Source organism: Protopterus annectens, chromosome 3.part0 (assembly GCF_019279795.1).
Source record: "Protopterus annectens isolate FY-2018-M chromosome 3.part0, PAN1.0, whole genome shotgun sequence".
Classification (NCBI taxonomy): domain Eukaryota; kingdom Metazoa; phylum Chordata; order Ceratodontiformes; family Protopteridae; genus Protopterus; species Protopterus annectens.
In genome coordinates, this window is record NC_056731.1 from 1,109,893,965 (window position 1) to 1,109,918,523 (window position 24,559).

The following is a 24,559-nucleotide window of genomic DNA, read 5'->3' on the forward strand; positions in this document are numbered from 1 at the left end:
CCAGACTGCATATGAGGAAATTACAATGGTACCTAAAAAGTGTTTGGACTCAACACTGTCACAGTCTACAAACAGTAATACCACTTATTCCCTGCTTACAACAGGAGTTTTGATGGTGGGCACAGACATGTCACCACAACAAGGGACAGCCTTTCACTTTACCCACAGCCAGGCAGACACTAACAACAGATGCTTCGGATTACGCCTGGAGAGCACACATGGCAGGAAAATGTATTCAGGGCAAGTGGGCCACAGAACAAATGCATCTTCACATCAATCAAAAAGAGATGCTAGCTGTATAAAATCCCCTAACAGCTTTCAAGGACCTTCTGCATCCAGGACAAGTATTGCTAAAGACGGACAACACCACAGTTATGTGGTACATAAACAAGCAAGGGGGCACTCATTCCTATCCCCTCTGCAGACAAGCCATGACTTTGTGGAACACAGCACTGACCTATCAAGTTCATCTGCAAGCACAATTCCTGCCAGGAAAGAAAAGTACTCTGGCAGACGACTTAAGCAGAAACATCATGGATCCTCACGAGTGGAAATTAAATCCACAAGTATTCAGCATGATAACACAAAAATGGGGCTGCCCGGACATAGATCTTTTTGCCTCCCCTCTGAACTGCCAACTACATAAATTCTGCACAAGGACTTACCACACACAGGCATGGAAAGTAGATGCACTCGCGTTCAGCTGGAAAACCCTAAAAGTTTTTGCCTTCCCACCACTGCCTCTCCTCTCAAAGGTACTCCTAAAAACCAGACAAGAAAGGCCAAAAATGATCCTGATTGCCCCAGACTGGCCACGCCAGCACTGGTACCCAATCTTAAAGAACTTGACTCAAGGCCCAGCATGGATTTTACCTCAAATTCCTCATCTACTGACGCAACAAAACAATCAGATCTTGCACAGCCAGCTCAAAACCTTAAACCTGGCTGCATGGCATATTACTTACCCAAGCAACCAACACCTCTCTCTAAAGCTGGTACGGATGTCATTTTGGAGGCCAAGAGGCCCAGCACCTTGAAATCCTATTCAGAAAAGTGGAAGAGATTCTGCACCTGGAACCAGGCTCAAAGCTTTGACCCTCTTGTTCCAAATATCCCTCAGATTTTACAATACTTAACTGAGATGCTGGACAAAGGCCTATCCTTCTCATCCACTAAGATCCATGCCTCTGCCATCTCAGCTCATTACAACATGGATCCTCCTATTTTCTCTCATCCATTATTAAAACAGTACCTCAAAGGGACTAAAAACATAAGACCGCCCCGGAGAGCACCAACACCAACTTGGGACCTCAACTTTGTCTTGGAAAAACTAACTTTACCTCCTTTTGAGCCAGCCAATTCAGCAGAATTAAAATGTGTCATGGAAAACTGCTCTGCTCCTGGCAAAAACCTCAGCACGAAGAGTCTCAGAGTTACAGGCACTAATGGCAGTGGAACCTTTCATCATTTTCCATCAGGACAGGGTTTCTTTAAGAATAAACCCTACATTTATGCCAAAGGTGGTATCCAGTGTGGCTCTTAACCAAAACTATTCACTTGCCAACATTTTATCCAAATCCCCAGAATAAAGGGGAGAGACTTCTGCACTCCTTGGTCATACACAGGCAGTTACGCAGGCAGTTATGCTTCTACTTGGACAAAACAAAAGCTTTCAGGAAAACTGAGCAATTGTTTGTAACATATGCTACAGGATCACAGGGAAAGGCTATTTCAAAGCAGACCATTTCAAAGTGGATAGGACACTGTGTCTGTTTCTGCTACACTCAGCATGGAAAAACTGTACCTAGCAACATGAGGCCACATTCCACCAAGGCAACAGCCATTTCAACTGCCTACCTTAGAGGAGTACCTACCAAGGATATTTTGGAAGCTGCAACTTGGAGTTCAGTGCACACCTTTACCAAGCATTACCACTTGCCTCTTTACTCTAAATCCAGAGCTGGCTTTGCCACTGCAGTGCTGCAGGGCCTCATAGCCACACCGAATCCTTTATAGATCCAGTCACCCAACCTCAGCTTTGGGATTCAACCCAAGTGTAATGACTGCAGCAGTGAAACACGATGAACATAGTACAGTTTTGTACCTACCATAAATGTAGATGTTCGAGCGTATTCACTGCTGCAGTCCAGGCTACCTTCCCTCCATCCCCTCTTTCTTAGCTGGGACTTATCTATACCTTTCTACCCTATACAACCTATGTGGTGCATTTGCTTGTAACTGAAGGTATTGTTTTTATTTTTTATGTACGTTTTATTACCAAAATGTATTGCCTACCTATTTGGGGGCACCTGACATCTGGGGCAAGAAAAACTGAAGAAAATGGCGTCGGCTGCATCTTATATATCCCTGGCGCACTGACGTCAGGGAAGAAGCGACAGCAGCCGACACTGGACCAAGACTTTGGAACTCTGGCCGACTGCGGGACCGCCTGACGGCAGGATAACCCAAGTGTAATGACTGCAGCAGTGAATACACTCGAACATCTACATTTATGGTAGGTACAAAACTGTACTTTCTCTCTCTTGTAAGTATCAGGGCGATTCAACCTGTCCCAGCAGAAGAAAGGGGACAAGGTTTTTATTCAAGACTTTTCCTGTTACCCAGAAAAGACAACTCCTGGTGTCCTATCCTGGACCTCTCTATTCTAAACACTTTTTTGGTAATCCCAAAATTCAAGATGCTAACACTTCAACAGCTGCTTCCTGTAATAGGCAAAGATGCCTGGTTGGCAACTTTAGACTTAAAGGAAGCTTACCTGCACATTTCAATAAGGGAATCTTGCAGGAAATACCTACACTTCAGGGCAGGCTCCATGCACTTTCAGTTCTCTGCACTTTCCTTTCGCTTATCTACTGCACCCAGGGTTTTCACAAAAAGTGTCTAGCTCCAGCCATTGCATTTTGCAGGCAGAGAAATAGTCAAATGTACCCATACTTGGATGATTGTCTGATTCAGGCAGAAAGACAGGAATTGCTATTAAAACATCTGGCATTCATAAAGAAACTTCTAAACTCACTGGGGTACATCATAAACAAAAAGAAATCTCACCTAATACCCTGCCAACAAATTGTATTCCGGGGAGCAAGCTTGAATACAACTTCCCAGATGGCCTACCTCATGCCAGAGAAACAAGTTCATTTGACAGCCTACTTCCAACTACTGGCCACAAAGACCCAGCTATCTGCAAGGAAAATACTGCAAGCCCTGGGGTTCATGGCCTCTTGCATTCTACTAATTCCATATGCAAGACTGCATATGAGGAAACTGCAATGGTATTTAAAAAGCCTATGGTGTCAACATTTTCAGGACATCGATCAATGATTCTTATCATTCCTTCTATAAAGACAGAGTTCCTTTGGTGGGCAGAGGCCTACTACCACAACAAAGGGCTCCCTTTCAGTCTACCCCCTGCCACCCAAACCCTAATAACAGACTATGCATGGGGGGTCACTCGGCAGGGCAGGGCAGTGCATTCAGGGCAAGTGGAACCCAAGACAGATGCACCTGCATATCAACCAGAAAGAAATGTTAGCTGCACATATTTGCCCGACAGACTTCAAGGACTAAATTCTTCCAGGACAATTATTGGAAAAGACAGACACCACAATTATGTGGCACATAAACAAGCAGGGGGGAACCCACTCGTACCCTCTCTGCAGACTAGCCATGGCTCTGTGGAACACAGCCTTGAGCTACCAAGTGCACCTACAAGCTCAATTCCTGCCAGGCAAGCTAAATTCACTGGCAGATGACCTAAGCAGAAACCTCATGGACCCACACGAATGGAAACTGGAACCAACAATATTCAACCTCGAGGAACAAATGGGGGACCCCAAAGATAGACCTGTTTGCCTCCCCTTAAAACTACCAGTTGGACAAATTCTGCACAAGGACTTCCCACAGTCAAGCTTGGAAAGTGAATGCCCTGTCCTTTACCTGGGAAAGCCTCTCAGTTTATGCCTTTCCCTCTCTGCCTCTCCTCTCGAAGGTTCTGCTAAAGATCAAACAGGGCAAACCAAGGACAATACTGATTGCACCAGACTGGCCACGCCAGCACTTGTACCGCCTCTTGCGCAGTATGACACTGCTGGAACCATGGCACCTGCCTCAGACCCCTTCCCTGCTGTCCCAGCAGGCGGACCAGATTCTGCACCCTCAGCTTCAAACCCTGAACCTTGCAGCCTGGTTAATTCCTTGAGCTCTCTAATAGCTTCCCTCAGTAAGCAGGTGCTAGATGTCATTCTGGAGGCAAGGAGGCCTAGTACTAGAAAATCCTATGCTGAAAAGTGGAAAAGATACTGTTCCTGGAGCCAGACTCGGGGGATGAGCACAACAGTGCCCAGCTTACCTCATATTCTTCAGTACTTAACAGAAATGCTCCACAAGGGCCTTTCTTTCTTGTCTATTAAAATTCATGCCTCTGCCATTTCAGCACATTATAATACTGAACCTCCCCTATTTTCTCATCCCCTGTTAAAGCAATTCCTCAGAGGGGCCAAAAATTTAAGCCCCCCCCCCCCCCAGGAGAGCCCCTACTCCAGCCTGGGACCTTAACTTTCTATTGAAAAAGCTCACTCTCCCTCCTTTTGAGCCAGCTGCAACTGCAGAATTGAAATTCCTCTCTTGGAAAACAGCCTTCCTTCTAGCCATCACTTCGGCAATAAGAGTGTCTGAATTACAGGCCTTCATGGCAGTGGAGCCCTTCATTATCTTCCATGCAGATGGGGTTTCCCTCAGGACCAATCCTTCCTTTTTGCCCACAGTGGTGTCTAGTGTGGCCCTTAATCAGTCCATTCATTTGCCTACCTTTTTTCCGAATCCACAAAACAAAGGAGAACGAATAATGCACTCTTTGGATTAGTACAGACAACATATATTTTATTTGGACAGGACTAAGCCTCTCAGAAAATCTGAACAGCTGCTAGTTGGCTTTGTTGCAAGCGCAGAGGGGAAGGCCATTTCAAAGCAAACCATTTCTAAGGGATAGCCCCTTGCATTCATTTCTGCTGTATGCACCATGGAAAACCTACCCCACAGGGGATAAGATCACATTCCACCAGGGCTGCAATTCTTAGAGGTGTCCCTACCAGGGACATCCGAGAACCTGCTACCTGGAGCTCTCTACATACCTTCACCAAGCATTACCACATGCCTTTTTTTTCTAAATTCAGAGCTGGCTTTGCCACTGCAGTCTTGCAGGGCTCAATAGCTGGCCCTAATGCTCCCTAACTTCTTCCTCTTTTCCTTAGCTTTGGGAATTAACACAAATGTGATGACTGCAACAGTGAAACACGAAGAACATAGTACAGTTGTGTGCACTTACCATAAATGTAGATGTTCAAGTGTATTCACTGTTGCAGTCCTGGTTACCCTCCCTCCAGCCTCCTGACTTCTCTTGGCTCTGCCTTTCCTTCTTGTTTGGTGTATTTAAGCTTTCTGGTATATTTGATTTTTGTTGGAGGGGTACCATAACATATAATTGCTTCCCATTGTGGGGGCACCTGACATCTGGGGCAAGAAAAACTGATGTAATGGCGTTGGCTGCATGTTTTATATCCCTGACGACCTGACATGGAAGAAGAGACCGCATCCGATGCAGGAATCCAAGACTCTGGTATTCAGGCCGGCTGAGGGCTTACCTGCAGGCAGATAACCCAAATGTGATGACTGCAACAGTGAATACACTCGAAGATCTACATTTATGGTAAGTGTACATAACTGTACTTTCTGCAGGCCACTGGGGTCCATGGCGGCGACAGTCACTCTTCTTCCCCTTGCTCGACTACACATGCAAATTCTTTAGTGGACGCTAGCAGTCCAATGGTCTCTACTAGATCTTCCTCTATCCCATACAGTCCGTATCTCTCTGGTTTGCAGGGACTCTTTGGTGGTGGATTCTTTCCCCGGATCTTGTCAGGGGACGCCCCTTTCTTCCGTCCCTTCCCAAAGCCACGGTGACCACAGACGTCGCCCAGCTAGGGGGGCATTGCTTGACTGTCCAAAGCACGTGGTCCCCTTCCGAGACCAGTTTGCATATCAGTGTCTTGGAGATGAGGGTGGTGCTTCTAGTGTTGCAAGCTCTCCATGCCCATCTTCCTCTAGGGACTGTTGGGATCCAGACAGACAAAATATGTCAGTAGTCTGGTATATCAACAAGCAAGGAGGAACCAGATCTTACCCCTTTTGTCGAAAAGCCATTAGAGTGTGGGAATAGACTATTTCCACTGGCTGTTTTCTGGTGGCAACTGTCCAACATTCTATTGGATAAGCTCACCAGGACTATTCTGATGCCTTACGAGTGGTCTCTGAATCCTTCAGTAGCGGAAGAGATCTTCCTCAAGTGGGGTTGGCCTTTAGCATCTCCTTCCAGAGTGAAATGCTGCGAGTTCTTCGCTCTGAACCCCTCTCAAGGGGAAATCCCCAGAGACGCACTGGTGCATGCTTGGCCTCCCAGTCTTCTTTATGCCTACCCCACATTTCCTCTCATTTCGTAGATTCTACAGAAAGCTCACAGGCTGGGGAACACAGTAATCCTCATTGCCCCATTCTGGCCTCACCAAGTCTGGTTCCCTTCCCTTTGTTGTCACATAGTAGTTCCATCATGGATCCTGAACCCTGCTCCAGATCTCACACCGCTCGGGGATTCCTCACCCAGACCTGGACAGTCTGAAACTCACAGCTTGGCTGCTGCACTTCCCTTGATTATTAGAACTCCCAGTTTATCCTCTCCGGTTAAAACCATTTTGGTGGCGGCTTAAAAATATTCCACACGAAAAGTATATTGTAGCAAGTGGAAATGAGTCTCCATATGGGATTCTCAACGGGATTTGGATCCCTTTACAGCTCCCATCTCAGCAGTGTTAGAGTTTTTGGCAGGGATTTTTCGACAAGGTACTAGTTCCTCTACGGATAAAGTTCATCTGGCTGCTATTTCTAATTTTCATGTGGGGGAGAATATGTCTTCACCAGCCTCTTCTAGACTTTGCAAGACCTTCCTTAAAAGGTACCTTTCTTTTAAGGCCCCCAGTGAAGGTTCCTATGGCTTTGTGGGACCTCACTTTTGTGTTGTAGGCTTTAGTCTCCCCTCTGTTTGAGCCCACAGCCTTGGTAGACTTGCAGTATCTATCTTGTAAGACTGCCTTCTTGGTTGCTATTACGTCTGCCAGGAGAGTGTCGGAACTTCAAGTCTTGTCCATGAAAGTTCCATACATGATTTTCCATAATGGCAGGGTTTCCCTGAGCATTAATCCGTCCTAACTTCCTGAAGCGGCGTCAGAAGCAAACATTATTCAAACTATCAATCCTTCCGTCTTCTTTCCTAATTTTCAGTACAAGGGTGAATATAAATTACATTTGATAGATGTATACAGACAATTGAGATTTTATCTACACAGGACGAAATCCTTTCGCACATCTGATCAGCTGTTTGTCTCTTACTCAAAACTCTTCTTAGGAAAGCCAATTTCTAAAGTGACTGTTGCTCGTTGGATTTCCCAGTGTATTATTTGAGCATTTTCTGACAAAGGAATTTCCCCTCTGGGTCAGGTAAAAGCACATTCCACCAGGTCTATGGCCACTTCGGCAGCCTTTTGGTCCAGGGTGTCGCTGGATATTTGTTCTGCAGCTACTTCGTCCTCATCTCATACCTTCATCTTACATTACAAATTAGACATTGCAACCAGGAGTAGGGCATCCTTTGGTTCCGAGGTGCTCCGGAATATCCTTCCATGAGGGCCACCCAGGTGTTTGCAGCTGGAGACTCTGTCCCACAGGTTGAAGATCAAATGAACAGCTGCTTCAAATAAAGAAGTTATGTACTCACCATAAGGTTCCATCTGAGTAGTTGTACTTCATTTGTTTTCAACCATCCCCCACTTCCCCTAACCTTGCCACTATGGTCCCGGCCTTGTATATGGGAGATGAATGTTCTAGAGGCTTCTCTTGCTATGCTTGGTTCAGGAATTTTGGGGGTGCTAGTAGTGGTAAGGTCCTCTTGGGTCAGGCTTATGTTATACTGAGCAGCAAACTCGATCTGAAGGGAGGAAGGAGACATGGGGCATTATGGGTAAGTGGAGGAGCTTGGAGCTCGGATCAGATGCTGGTTATGCGGCCGTGTCGGATCCAATTTGGATCCATAGACCCACAGGTTGAAGACAAATGAAGTACAACTACTCAGATGGAACTATAACTTCACTGGCATTGCTGTTAGTACCTTGAGCAGGAGCACAACATGAAGCACTGCCACACTTGTATTTGATTCAACACAGCTGCCTGCAGATGAATGTTGAAGGGAGAATATCTTGTCCACCTCACTACCAGAAGGATGGTAGCCAGTGAAAGCTCCTAGTGTGGGATTTAGACGGGAGGGTCCCAAATGCTGCTCTAGGTCTCTGCTGGAGTACTTTATTAATGACCAAAGTTTAGAAATTAAGCTGGAATTCAGCCCTCCTGAAAGCAACGTCCTGGCCAAAACAGTCCTAGTCCCACAGTGGCAGAGTCCCCTGAACAACTAAAGGTAGAAGCCTACACCATTCCTTACTGTGTTTAGTAGATGATCTCTGTGGAGAAGCACATCCTTGACTTCCACCCTGGAGAGGTGTAAGCTGGTTTGTAATCACCACCCACCTTCTAGTTTATCAGCCAAGCTTCAAAACTGACCAACCTAATCCCAGAAAGTGGTTTCTGGAACCGCCTGGTAACGAGTCAGTGATTAAAAACCAAAATCAAAGCACCACAACCCAGAATCTTACAAAAATAAATAAAAAGAATAGCGTATGTGTTTTTTATGTTTATTTAAATGTTTTGCTTATAGTGTTTTCTCTGATGAAGTTTTTTTAAGTTGAAAGCATTAACACTGACAAAGAATTTATTATTTTATTTATTTATTTATTTTAAGTTTTTGTTGTACAGGCTAATGATAACTGATGGCAAAAACTCTCATCCCTATATCTCTTGTTATTCCAGGTGGAGGTGGGTGTCAGCAGAATACCCATGCAACAGGGTGCTGTCCTGTGTTTCCCCTGATCTGAGAGCTTTAAAACTCACTCACTCTTGTTAAAATGGTAGCTCAACATCACCATGTGCTGTTTTGTATAGTTTCTCCTTACCCCAGTGTTTTTGCAACTGTTGTCAATCTATGTAGCTCACAGGGCTTCCTCAAGGGGAGGGGGGTTACAAGGAGTTTGCCCCACTAAAATGAAATGTTTTTGATGTGTGCCATTGGAATGAATGGACTAGATGTGTTTCATTCAGTTGTGATTACTAAAGTAATTTCCAAGCAATTGTCTTCTAATCTTACATAGTGGAAGCCTCCAGGGCTTCGTGTCCATGATGGAGTGATGGTTGTAGCCTGATGCCAGTACTGGGCCAAGTGCAATCCACACTTTGCATACTTACCACCTTTGCAAGAGTACTCCTTAGCAGTGTTTCCTTGTTGACTAGTACTTAACATGTGCCCATAAAATGTCTGTGTGAAACTGTGGGCAGGCTCACTCCCAGAGCTAGCGTGCGGTAGGGGAGCTGCCTTCGACTAAGGTCATTTACATTGCCTTGAAGACTGAAAGAACTCTGAATCCATCAAACCACACATATCACTCCATGATGAACCCTTCTTTGTAAAAACTTTGAGGCTTATGAGGTCCTCCGTACTCTTCATCTGGCTCTGTACCTGCTTTCCTTTTAGAAATACTTAAATGCATATATGGGGGTAAAAAGATGAAGAACCTCAGATCTTCTTACCCCATGTGATCCCTATGAGCAAGGATGCCATTGTTGAAGCCTAGAAACATCCAGACACTTCCTTTGAAATCCAGAAATCCTTAAGGCAGATGCATGCCTTCCTTAAGAAGTAATCCTTAATAAGGAAGATACATGCCCTTGGCTAAATCAAGTCCCTTTTACAGTTCATGCGTGAGCTGACCTTGTTAGTCCAGCATAGAACCCAGAGACCACCAAACAGAATTCAAAGCTCTGTACATGTGGCAAGAGGGTATATACCTCTGCTGTTTTGGAGCTTAGGTTCCTCAGCTGTTCATCTCGTGTGTTCAAATTCTAGTTTTCACTAGTGGATCCCTTCTTGGAGAAGATTTATGAACCTTTCTGAGTCTGGACACTAGGAGAACCTGATTCCAGCTTGTCCATGGCTTACATGGTTGCCTTTCTTGTGGCTTGCTGTAACCTTGATTGTGCTGATGCTGTAGGCAGAGTGGCTGAGGCTGAAGATGCAGTGTATAGTGAAACCTTTATAAATTAGGAAACAGGCATTTTTGTTTGAAATAATGCTCTTAATTTGCCATTTATTGTACAGTTATTTTCAGATTATCCACTTGAATAAGTTTACTGACTGCTAAAGTGGATTAGCAGGTGTTCATCATGCATACAGCTGCAGTCATAACAGATGGGTTCTCCTGCCGTCAGGCGGGTCCTCGGTCGGCCGAATTCCAAAGTCTAGGTCCGGCGGCGGTTGTCGTCGCTTCTTCCCTGACGTCAGTGCGACAGGGGTATAAAGGAACCAGCCGACGCCATTTTCTTCAGTCTTTCTTGCCGCGCGGTGCCTGAAACAGAAGCAGTTCGCAAGTGCCGGTCGGCCAGCTCCTGAAATTACGAAAATTTTGAAACCGAAGTCTTCTTGAAAGCTAAGTACCCCATTGGGGAAACTTTTCTTGCCTCAGACCAAGTTAATAATTGTATTTCATGTGGGAAGCAAATACCGCATAAGGATTTCCATTCCCTCTGTATACCTTGTTTAGGCCCAGACCACGACGTCTCCGTCTGTCGCTTTTGTGCTACATTCAACAAATGCACCATTAAGCGTCGGGCGGAGTTCGCCCAGCATTATTTTGGAAAAACATTTAACTATATTATGTCGTCGGATACTCTGACTCCAGTTTTGTCTAAAAAACGCAAAGATAAGGACCGACACACGAGGTCCGCGGCCTCTACCGACACCACGCCAAAGCCGACTACATGTGGTCCGGTTCTCAGCGAGGCACCTACGCAGCCCCTGACTACCGACGACACTTCATTGGCGGTGTCTCCTGTGCCCGAAGTCGCAGGCTCCTCGGCCCACACCCCGACTACAGATACCGAAGCCACTCTTGGCGTTGAACCTCAAAATGTGGACAGGTCTTCCTCCACTCAAGGTGTCTTCAGACCTTCCTCTTCTTTCTCCATTAAGGCTTTCACTAAGTCTAAAGCAGCCATGCACTCTGAGACAAGCTACACAGGGCCCATCTCCAGGCCCCATGCCTAAAAAGCAGATGCTTAAAATGGCTGAGGATTTAATTACTCTTATCAGGGGTTCTCAACCCCCACCGGACAAAAAGCCCAGAGTGGAGGAAGAATCCCCTTCCTCTGATCAGGGCTCCATTATTTCAGAACACTCTGATGATCAGGAACATTCTTACTCCCCTTTTGAAGACTCTGATGTGGAGGAGTCCATTCCTTCTGTATCCCCCCCAGAGGATTACTCATTTGGGGAAACTTTGCATACCTTAAGGGAACACTTCCACTGGGAAGGCCAAGATTATTCAGATTCCAAGAAAAGGCTTAGGGAATTTCTCTTACTACCTCAGCACAGGCCTCTGGCTATACCTCCTGTCTTGGACATCCTAGATGATGTTTACTCGGAGGCCTGCCTTAACCCGGACTCTCTGCCTCCAGCCCCAGTTAAGCCTGACAGGTACTACAGGGTTCCTGACTCACACCAATTTCTATACAAAAGCCATGCTGCTGACCCAGAAACCATCTCACAGGGCCCCAAGGGAATTAAGGCCTCCACTGCTAAACATCCATTACCTTCCGAGAGAGATTCCAGATCCTTAGAAAGGTGGGGAAAAAAGTATATACCTCAGCTACCTTAACCATGAGGGCCTTAAACTGTCAGTTCCATATGCTAAAATACCAACAGTTATTGTTATCACAATTGAAAAGTAAAATGTCACAACCTGAACAACCAGACTTGAAGGAGTTGCAGGATTTGATGCATAGTGCAGAACAAGTGGGTAAGCATACCTTACAATGTGGTTTTGATGCTCTAGAGGCCTCATGTAGAGCTACTGTTACAGGATCAGTCATACGTAGACATGCCTGGCTCAAGGAACAAACCTTGCCTGATCATGTCAAAGCTAAATTACTAGATGCCCCTCTTCAAAAGGATGTATTATTTGGTGCTAATGCTGAGGAGGTATTAAGGAAAATGGAGGAAAAGGCTAAATCAATGCAAACTGTGAAAGATTTTCTACAGGTACAACCCCCGCGTTTCAGTAGAAATTGGCCTTCCAAAAATTGGTCCTTTCCAGCCACGGACAGACCTCAAAGATGCCAATACAGGCGCCCGAGGGGCAGAGGACAATCCCAAGGATCGTTTAGAGGCAGACAATGGCAAGCTCCTACACAAAGAGGTGGTGAGGATAACTCGCAATCATTCAGAAAGCAAGCCCAATGACTTTCCCCTTTGCATGCCAAGCAAGACTCAAATGGCAGCCCCCTTAGGAGGAAAGCTGGCATTATTTTCAAAGAATTGGCATATTGTCACAAAAGACAAATGGATCCTGGACATTAGAAACAGAGGCTACAGATTCCATTTTCACACCCTTCCAAAAATGAGAGGCATGCCAAACCTGCCACACAATCAAAGGGTAGAGGCACAAAGGCAAATTACAGATCTCATAGACATGAAAGCTATTCAAGAGGTACCTACGCACGAACAAGGTCAAGGTTTTTATTCCAGGCTATTCCTGGTACCAAGGAAGGGAAAAGATTGGAGACCTATTTTGGACCTGTCCATCCTAAACACATTTCTACTCGTACCAAAATTCAAGATGCTCACTCTACAGCAACTTCTTCCCATGCTGTGCAAGGAGTCTTGGCTGGTAACATTGGACCTCAAGGAGGCATACCTGCATGTCCCAATCAGACAAAATTGCAGAAGATACCTCAGATTTCTTGCAGGTTCAACCCATTATCAATTCTCTGCATTGCCCTTTGGCTTATCTACTGCCCAGAGTATTCACGAAATGCCTGGCATCAGTAATTGCCTACTGCAGACTTCAAGGGATACAAATATACCCTTATTTGGACGACTGCCTGATCCAAGCGGACAGCAAGCACATTCTTCTGAAACATCTGGCTTATGTAATAATGTTGTTGAGCTCTCTGGGATACACAGTCAACAAAAAGAAATCAAGGCTACTACCCTCTCGGAAGATAATTTTCCTGGGTGCCAACTTGGACACAAACACCCAGATGGCCTACCTCATGCCAGAGAAGCAGGGGCAACTAACTCAATACTTAAGAGCACTAGCAAATTGCACCAGGCTGACTGCAAGGAAAATCCTGCAGGCTCTGGGATTCATGGCATCTTGCATCTTACTAATCCCATGTGCAAAGCTGCATATGAGGAAACTTCAATGGTACCTGAAAAACATATGGTCTCAACACAGCCACAGTTTGGAAACAATAATACCACTAATTCCATGTCTGCAAAAGGAATTTCTGTGGTGGGCTCAAGCATGCCAAACAAACACAGGTCTTCCATTCAGCAAGCCTCAAGCAAATCAAGTCATCACAACAGACGCCTCGAACTACGCCTGGGGGGCGCACATGACAGATCGGTGCATTCAGGGTAAATGGTCCCAAAAAGAAAAGCACCTTCACATCAATCAAAAGGAAATGCTAGCAGTAATAAATGCTATTATAGGTTTCAAGGACCTTCTGCAACCAGGTCAACTATTGATAAGAACGGACAACATCACAGTTATGTGGTACATAAACAAACAGGGAGGAACACATTCATACCCCCTATGCAGACTGGCCATGTCACTTTGGAACATGGCCATGGACTTACAAATCGAACTACAAGCCCAGTACTTGCCAGGCAAGGAAAACACACTGGCAGACAACCTAAGCAGAAATATGACAGATCCACACGAATGGAAGTTGCATCCAAAAGTTTTTACAGAAATAATCCAAGCATGGGGAAGGCCAGACATAGATCTCTTTGCCTCCCACAAAAATCACCAATTGACAAAATTCTGCTCGAGGATTTTCCATCCAAAGGCCTGGAGAGTGGACGCTCTCTCTTTCATTTGGACATCAATGACAATTTATGCCTTCCCACCTCTTCCTCTGCTGCCCAAAGTTCTATTGAAAACCAGAGCATACAGACCAAAGATGATTCTCATTGCTCCGGACTGGCCAAGGCAACACTGGTACCCACTCCTGAGGAGCCTGACGCATTCCCCACCATGGACCCTGCCTCTAATGCCTCTTCTTCTGACTCAGCACAGCTTCAAAACTCTTCACAGCCAGCTAAAAACACTCAATCTAGCCGCATGGAAGATTCCTTAGCATCACAACAGACCCTACTCTCCAAGGAGGGTGCAGGATGTCATTTTGGAGGCCAGAAGGCCGTCAACTAGCAAAGCTTACTCCGCAAAATGGAAATGGTTTTGTGTCTGGAATGAGAAAAAGGGCCAGGATCCTGGAAAACTGAATTTACCTCAAATACTACAGTATTTAGCTGAGCTGCTAAGTAGTGGACTTTCATTCTCCTCCATCAAAATCCATGCCTCAGCCATTTCTGCAGAATACAACACTGATCCACCCTTATTCTCTCACCCTCTCTTAAGACAGTTCCTCAGAGGGGCTAAGAATCTAAGACCTCCAAGAAAACAACCAATACCTGTTTGGGATCTCAGTTTCATTCTGGAAAAACTGACCTTGCCTCCCTTTGAGCCAGCTGCCTCATCAGATTTGCAATATTTGTCCTGGAAAACAGCTTTCCTTCTGGCTATTACCTCAGCTCGTAGAGTTTCAGAACTACAAGCTCTCATGGCTGTGCAGCCTTTTATCATCTTCCATCAGGACAGAGTTTCCTTACGAACCAACCCGTCCTTTATGCCTAAAGTGTTATCCAGGGTAGCTTTGAATCAGGCCATACACTTACCTACCTTTTATCCTAATCCTCAAAACAAAGGGGAGAGATTACTACACTCCTTGGACATCCACAGACAACTACGTTATTATCTGGACAGAACAAAGCATTTCAGAAAATCAGAACAGCTCTTTGTGTCCTATGCTGTAGGAGCTCAAGGAAAGCCAATTTCGAAACAGACAATCTCAAAATGGATAGCCCACTGCATACGCTTTTGCTATTCTTTTCATGGCAAAACTGTACCTACAGGCATCAGATCTCACTCCACAAGGGCCACAGCTACCTCTGCAGCTTTCCTCAGAGGAGTTCCTACCAAAGATATTTTGGAAGCAGCCACTTGGAGTTCTGTGCATACCTTCTCCAAGCACTACCACCTACCTTTATACTCCAAAACTAGAGCAGGCTTTGCCACTGCAGTCTTGCAGGGCATCCTGGCTCCTCCTAGTTCCACCTAGTGCCTACCACCCCTTTTCTTAGCTTTGGGATTCTACCCATCTGTTATGACTGCAGCTGTATGCACGATGAACATAGTACAGTTTTGTACCTACCATAAATGTAGATGTTCGAGTGCTAATACAACTGCAGTCCAGGTTTCCCTCCCTCCTTCCCCTCTTGGGACAGGCCTATAGGCTAACACATCCTCATACAACCTGATTGGGGTATTCATTTATGGTGTATTTGCTTGCAACTACTGTATTTTGATTATATTGCACTGCTTTATTACACAAATTTATGTATTGCCTTCCTTCTGGGGGCACCTGACATCTGGGTCAAGAAAAACTGAAGAAAATGGCGTCGGCTGGTTCCTTTATACCCCTGTCGCACTGAAGTCAGGGAAGAAGCGACGACAACCGACGCCGGACCTAGACTTTGGAATTCGGCCGACCGAGGACCCGCCTGACGGCAGGAGAACCCATCTGTTATGACTGCAGCTGTATTAGCACTCGAATATCTCCATTTATGGTAGGTACAAAACTGTACTTTTTGCAGGCTGTCTAGCTGAAAATAGATCATTTATCGTACACATTGTGCCCTGTATGAGACTGATAAAAGGACAGCTTTCATTTCAGCACTCATTAAGTACTGTGACATTTCTTTTTCTCCGAGAAGCAGGCAATGCCAGTTGAAAAATTTTATAGATGCTCTGCTTACTGTGGGATTTGAAGTCTTCTTAAGACACACACAGTCTTGCTGTGCTGTTTACTGCTGAATCAGAGACACACAGCTTTGCATGGCTCCATCTGTAGTCTGTTTAAAGCACCAAGCCTTTCAAATTGCACACTGATAAATATATTTTGCAGCTATAAGCACAGTTACAGATAACTTATTTTATAACAAACCACACGTAGTCTGTCAGATTTGTAGCATATATTTACAAAGTTTTCCTTCATTACAGATATGAATGATGACTTCTACAAAATACCTCTCTGTCCTTCTCTCACATAACTGAATTACTACAATTGCTATATACAGAACTAGTCACGCACACATTTCCTCTTGGTATGTTTTTCTGGCCTTATGTGGGAAGTCACATAATGTCTGTTTTTAGACTTTTCTATTGTCCTTTTGTGATTTAAGCACTTTTGCTGATGTGATGATGCCATTCTGAAAGGAAACATCTGTATAAGCTGTTCCTACTGGAAAAACCTCACGTATTGCTGAATTTATAAAAAAGGATATCTGTTAATTGATATTTGTTGTACAAACATGAGAAAATCATGTAATGCTTGTTTTCCAGTATTGCTTTCTTAGGCATTTTCTGATGCTGTGAAGAGAAGCCTATCTGTTATACATATAGTATGAATGCACATTGTAAACTCTATACATATATTCAAGCAAACCTTTTCTTTCAGCATATTTACAACAGAATTAATTTCAGCCTTATATTCATAATATCTAACAATTCCCTCTGTTTTTAAACATACTCAAAACATTCTATATAAAAAACATATTAAGAAACAAAACCTTTAGTCTTTTTTGATACAAGTCAAAATGCAATTTTACATAGTTAATACAATGAAAACATGTATTACTACCAAACCTGAATGTATTTAACAACTTTTTCTTTTGCAGACCATTCTGTGAAAATATTTTATCAGTTATGAGCTGTGTCTGTTTTAATTTTACTTGATTAATTTATTCTTTTGCAATCACAGAATTTAATTTATGACTTAGAATTGTTTCATTAACTCTTTGCAGCTGTTAAATTAATTATAAGAGACAATAACTATGTGCTACTGCAAGCATTTATACACTGCTGAAAATATACAGTTTTAATGTCATTTTAACCATCACATTGTGTTCATGTCTCTGAACTGCTCAATAACATCTTGGTAAAATACTGAACTGGGCTTAGATAATAAATATTTGAAAGCAATTATTTTACTGGGGTAAAACCAGTGATATTACAACTTGACAAATTACTTTTGAACTTATTACAATGTATCCTGATCAGTATGTATTTACACAGACTGTTTGCTATTTATGCATTTCAATTTAGTAGGTATCTTGGACCCATTGTTTTCTTTAAATATGTTTTTTTCACACATATTCATTACTAGACATTAATTTCATTTGTACTGAATTTTTCTGCATTTGTACATACAAAGACTATCATTTGTACTGAAATTTTCTACATTTGTACATACAAAAACTGTAAAGTACATTTAGTCTAATCTTACAAATTTAATAACATTAATATTGAGCAAAATCTTGGAAAATTTTATGTCTCTTTAGAAATATCTAGTGGAATTGATACCATATCCATATGTCCTGTTATTTTAAACTACATACTCAGCAATTAAAAATATTCATGCTTTTTATACCAACATTGTTTTGCCAAAAACATATTAAAAATAGTGACCATTCTTGCTATTAGAAACATTTATGCATTTTGCATATCTTTATTCTCTCTTGTATAGCTTTAATAAAGCAATTTTAAATCATCTCTTGTTTTTTTTAAACCATCTCTTGTATAGCTTTACAATTTAACAGGTTGTAAATACAATTGAATTCTAAACAATACAATAATAACCATTATGATAGCTATTAACAACTTGTAAAATATCTTATCCTGTCAGGTTTAATCCAGTTTACCAGTATTTCTAATACACTAATACCTGTTTTTCCCCCCATAAGAGTATTGTCAAGAAGGAATTAGATATTTTTTTCCTGTAGCTTTATTTTAGACCCTTGTTGTTTATTTTTTCTGTAGCTTTATTTCAGACCCTTGTAGTTTATTTTTTCTGTAACTTTATTTCAGACCCTTGTTGTTTATTTTTCTGTAGCTTTATTTCAGACCCTTGTTGTTTATTTTTTCTGTAGCTTTATTTCAGACCCTTGTTTATTTTTTCTGTAGCTTTATTTCAGACCCTTGTTGTTATTTTTTCTGTAGCTTTATTTCAGACCCTTGTGCAGTACTGCTTATACAGTCAGTGTAAAACTGAGAAAGTACCCCTCCCCCTGTATTACTTCAGCACTGTTTACCTGCCCTATGCTGTGAGAATAGAATGTATGTCAGCCCAACACTTTGGTTATACATTTATTTTATTAGGTTACTAAATAAAGCTTTCACTGTATATTACCTCTAGTAGGTATTTACACCCTCCTGCACAATTGATTTGAACTGTATATATACTGTAGCCCATTTGCTGGCTGTACTTGATGCAACTGAGTTTTTTTCTTCTCTTTTAACATTTACTTGCAAACAGATTATAAGTGACATCTATGCACAATTGTGACATTTTATTACAATTACCAAATAGTGTTGCCTGTAAACATTTTAACAATTATGTTTTAATAACAGTGATGCTTTAGAAAAACTCAAGCTACTTATATGGCAATCAGTCTTGTTGTTTATCTGATCTTTCCAGTATTTCCTGTAACTATTCATTCAGTCTAGGAAGGTCTGAGCTCACATTTTATACTCTATAAACTATAACTAATTCTTTTGGCATTTTTCCTTTAATGTGATTGTGATTTGCATAACTATGCATTTATACAATATAAATAGACATCATTTTACAATTAGCTTACATGGATTTCAGTATTTACTATACGATTATAACTATTCTGTCATTAATTTTATGTCTTTATCATGAACAGATCTGTCTTTACAGTCTATTTTTACTCTAGATGAAAAGAACATACATGCATGTCTGTCTTGTATATGTATATCTTTATATAAGCATGTCATGTCCCTACCATCCTAGCATGCATGCTTAACCATTTTCAAAACATAAACATATTATAAAATATATTTCTTTTGCACAGATAACTGTACATGCAGGAAATTCCCAGTCTTTGTCAGTTGAGCTAATTTATTTCCTTTATCCTGCTACTGCTGTTGAATTTCCTGTGATGTTGCATGGTCTTTCTGACATTCTTTAGTAAGCTGTTCTGCTGAATTTGAAACTCCTATGCACTTTTGAAAAGATGTGTGTATAACTTGTCTAAGCTTCCTGAACTCATTGTGTCTGTCTTTTAGAAGTTTATTACATTTCTTTGTAACAAAATGTACTAGAGTTTTTATCAGTAACTGATTTGACCGTTGTTGCAACTCTGAAATAAACCTTTTACATCTGGTGACAGAACATAACTGTCTAACATTTGACTATAATGTCAACATATTAACTTTTCTTGGTTCTTTACCTTTACAATTTTTGTCTGTACAGTCTAACCTTTGGATAATGTCATGCACTGTATTTTTATGACATTGTATACACAATAAACATTTTTATACCACACATGATTTTATTTCAGATACCAGTCAAATATTATAATCCATTTGCATAATGCCTTACTATCAAATTGCAATCCATTTGCATAATGCCTTACTATTAACTTGCCCTAATAAGGTTTTACATTTGCTAATATGCTGTATATACATTTATTCTGTTATTATTATTACCTCTATGGCATTCATACTGTATGTAACACAGAATAATTTTCTTACCAGTCAACAGACAGGCAGATGGCCAAGCTGCTTTACTGTAGATGGTTGAAAAGTTCCTGTAGTCACTTGTGAAGTTGGTACAGCAAAACTGGCAGATTCAGTCTTACAACTTCGTCTTGTACCTTTTCTGGAGAATTTATGGAACTGCTCCACCTTCCTGCAATGCAGTCTCATCGGATTTAGACGTCTATTAAACTGTATTGCTACAAACTGTTGAAAACTGTAGAAATCTGAAGTACTTCACATAAACTTTACTGTGCTTTTACAGGAGTGACACTACCCATTCACTCCCCCTGTTTTTGGATACAGGCTAGGAACGTTGTCAAAGGGTCACCATTGAAAAATTTTATAGATGCTCTGCTTACTGTGGGATTTGAAGTCTTCTTAAGACACACAGTCTTGCTGTGCTGTTTACTGCTGAATCAGAGACACATAGCTTTGCATGACTCCATCTGTAGTCTGTTTAAAGCACCAAGCCTTTCAAATTGCACACTGATAAATATATTTTGCAGCTATAAGCACAATTACAGATAACTTATTTTATAACAAACCACACGTAGTCTATCAGATTTGTAGCATATATTTACAAAGTTTTCCTTCATTACAGATATGAATGATGACTCTCTGTCCTTCTCTCACATAACTGAATTACTACAATTACTATATACAGAGTTAGTCACGCACACATTTCCTCTTGGTATGTTTTTCTGGCCTTATGTGGGAAGTCACATAATGTCTGTTTTTAGACTTTTCTATTGTCCTTTTGTGATTTAAGCACTTTTGCTGATGTGAGGATGCCATTCTGAAAGGAAACATCTGTATAAGCTGTTCCTACTGGAAAAACATCACGTATTGCTGAATTTATAAAAAAGGATATCTTTTAATTGATATTTGTTCTACAAACATGAGAAAATCATGTAATGCTTGTTTTCCAGTATTGCTTTCTTAGGCATTTTCTGATGCTGTGAATAGAAGCCTATCTGTTATACATATAGTATGAATGCACATTGTAAACTCTATACATATCTATACATATATTCAAGCAAACTTTTTCTTTCAGCATATTTACAACAGAATTAATTTCAGCCTTATATTCATAATATCTAAAACCAGTGTTGATTATATTAGCAGGAATGTGTGTGACTTTGCTTTGTACAGAAAAAATATACTCATGATGATATTTTTACAGCTGAAAATATTGTGGTCGAAGCTTGAGAGATGATTTTCTTGGCATCCATGTCAAGAATATGCAATATTAGGTTATGGCCGGTGACCAGCGCATTATTCTTTGTAGTGCATGGAGAGTTATGTGCTCCATATGCTACTAGCTGCAGTAAAAATAGAATAAAAAAACATTGTGTTTTGCTGGATTTCAGAGCCGTAAAGCACTAAGAATTCACCGTCAGAAAGGCAATGTAATGCAGTCCATTATGTTTACACTCTGTTTCATGCCTCTCAGTTGTCCAGATTTTCACAGAAAGTACAGGTTATTGATTCATATTTTTGGCCTTTCTCATAAAATGTATGGTGTTTGAACAAACTGCTGAGGATTGAAGTCACTAAATAATGACATGCATTTCAGTTTCAGTGTTGGTATCCTTTGAAAAATGTAGATGAATACACATCCTGTTATTCCAATTCGTCTAAGTTTATTGGAGGAAGGAACATCCTGTTCCTACAGTCAGCATGCAGAAACAAATACTCTGTTCTGCCATTGTCATTTATACTAGCAGATTTCATTGCTGAGCACTAACAACTTTAGCTGGGGGGTGGTGCTTAGCATTTGTTAAGGTCTGGTTTGTTGCCACTTTAGAGCTTAACTGGTTTGTCTTTTTCTAAATATAGGAGCATAGTCACCTCGCTCCATGCACTACAGTGATATCTTGCACAGGTCTGAGTATGTAAATGACAGGTATTATGGTGGATAGATGCTTGTAATTTTAAAGTAATGCCAATAATTTAATAAGAAAAAACCCTAGTTATCAAGAATATTCTTAAAATTTCATCTTGACACTCAAAACTAGACTAGTCTATTCCTCTATAAAGGCGTACTTGTCTGCCATTATTGCCTGCATGTCATTTAAGCCCTTATGGCCACCCCCCTTCTATCCCTATCTTCCATGAGGATAGGGTTTCTTAGAGCTAACCTGTCTTTCATGCTGAAGGTGTTCAATGAATTCTCTCTTAATCAGGCTGTACATTTACCTACCTTCTTTGTGAACCCACAGAACAGGGGTGAAAGATTTTTTCACTCTGGATGTGCACAGACTGCTATAATTATATCTTGATAATAAGACTAAAGACATTAAGAAAACACACCAACATTTTGTTTCCTTCCAGGAAGGCAAGTTGGGCAACCTGGTCTAAAGCAGTTTCCAGTCAGATCTCAAAATCCATCCCCTTTTGTTATTCTAACCATGGCAAATCCTTGTCTTCACTGGTGAAAGCTCACTCGACCAGAGCATTGACTCCAGAGGCATTCTGGAAGCAGCCACCCAGTCTTCTTTACTACCTTCACTCCACAGTACAAAGTAGAAGCTTTTTCTAAATCAAGGACTTTTCCAGAGCCATACTTCTTGGATTGGTAGATGATTCTCTGTCTCCAGTCCTTCCTCCCTTTCCAACTTTTAAGATTTGGGAAACACCCATCAATATTGGAATACTGCAGCAGTGATTTAAGGCAGGGCATTATACAGTTTGTGCAAAAACTAACCATAACAGTAGATGTCCTGCTGATCACTGCAATGGTTCTCCAGGGTCTCCTGGGTTTAGTAGTCTTAGGATCTTGTGCTTCTGTGTCTGCTTATACCCCTACACTCATGGGCTTTGAATTCAGTTTCTTTAATAGTTACTAGCTTGGTAAGCCTTACATTGGGAGGACCAAGTTGAATTATAGTGTTAAGGAAACATGCTTTTAACATGAAGAAAATTATGTAGGTGAAGATTATCCATTTTGATTTTTTTTTAGAACATCTAGGTTAACTGAAGTTTAAAACTGGGTGAATTCAACATTGCTTGTGGGTATTTTAAATTGTTGTCATGAATTCCAGGCAAAGAATTGTGTAGCCCTGAAAATCCATCTTGGTTCTCCAATATTTGTTACACCTAGAAGTCTGTTAGAAGCAAATGATATGTCTAACTCAAACTTGTTTTCTTTCTTTTAGACCCTGATCCTCCATTGGACATAGATGCACTGAATGCAGAATATATGGGGAGAAGTGAAGAAATGTACGATGTACTTATGAACTGTCACTGGCAACCACTGGACACAGCCATATCAGGGATTCCAGCTGTGATTGAACTAAGATGAAAAATGTACAGGAAACGAACATTCCATTTTCCAGTTGTAAATATGTATTTGTTCTCAGAATGATCCTGGAGATTTTTCTGCCTGAATGGGACAGCTGCCTGTTTTAAGAACACTGCTGCGCAGAAGAAAATCTGCTCAGTAGTTCACATCTTTTCAAGGCCATTCATTGCAAACATTTCAGCTCAATGCAAGAGTATTATGTCGGTTTTCTAATAAAATTGTTAAAAAATATTTGAAACTGTCAAAGTTTTCATTTCAGAAACGTCATTTCAAAAGTTAGACATAGTAAGTCATATTTGATTAGTATTAGGTGTTTGGTTGACATTCTTTGCTGCATATTACTATAATGGTACAACATGGAAATTCATGAGGCTAAAGCATGCTGTGGTTTACATGAGCTTCTCCATATTTCTGCTGAGTTTGATGAACTGATAGAGACTTGATTCAAAGTCTAATTACAGAGAACGGCTGCTCATCGAACCAAGCCGTTCCTCAAGCGTTCACATCAGCAAATGTTTTTCCCAGGGAAGGAAATGACTTGTCCACCAGGCCAACACACACACACACACCACAGTACATCAAACCCACAAAAGTGGGGGGGGCTATACCCCCCACAACCCCCCCTACTTGCATATACCAACTCTGAGATCATACTGCAGTGGGGAAAAGGCAACTTTCTATATGCTGATAAAGTCATTTCCTTCCATGGGAAACATGTTCGCTGATGTGAATGTTGGGTGAACAGCCATTCGATGAACAGCCGTTCACCGTAATTAGACTTCGAACTAATGTAGACCAGTCTGAATCATGTTACACACTGGGAAATTTCAGCATGTGTGTGTGTGTCTAATATATATATATATATTATATATATATATTTGTGTGTGTATGTATATATACTGTTTATACTATTTGCATATGCTTGCAAATATATCAAGGTGGCAGCCATTTTTGTAATGGAACATCAGTTTTGAATGTGGAGGTGTTGACTGAGTGTGTTGCTGAGATTTTATCTGCCACTGTGAGGTGTGGTTTAAGAGGGCTGTGTATTAAATACATTTTGTATGAAATGTGGGACGTTTTCATCTATAATGCTACTTTAATTTGGTTTTCGTATGTTGCATGTAGGGAAGTGCAGCAGTTGGCATGGTTACAAAACAGCAAAAAAATAGATCCTTTAGCAGATAAAACTGGGCTAGATAAAAAATAAAAATATAAAACAGCAGAAACTGACTCAAAATATAGCAGGAAACAAACTTTAATATGTTAAAATCAACAAGCTTTCATATAACACCATTTCATCAGGTTAAAAGTTCAAAAGACAAAAAGACACTTTTGT

At 41.5% G+C, this 24,559-nt stretch overlaps 1 protein-coding gene across 1 annotated transcript in view; it reads left to right on the forward strand.

Moving 5' to 3' along the window:
* The window catches only part of LOC122796674 (tRNA selenocysteine 1-associated protein 1-like), a 710,917-nt gene extending 687,466 nt beyond the window's left edge, over window positions 1-23,451 (forward strand). The window contains exon 7 of the mRNA XM_044065348.1: window positions 23,075-23,451. Within this exon, the coding sequence (XP_043921283.1) occupies window positions 23,075-23,220 (146 nt within the window). The 3' untranslated portion in view covers window positions 23,221-23,451. The remainder of the gene's footprint in view (window positions 1-23,074) is intronic.
* The last annotated feature ends 1,108 nt before the right edge of the window (window positions 23,452-24,559 follow it).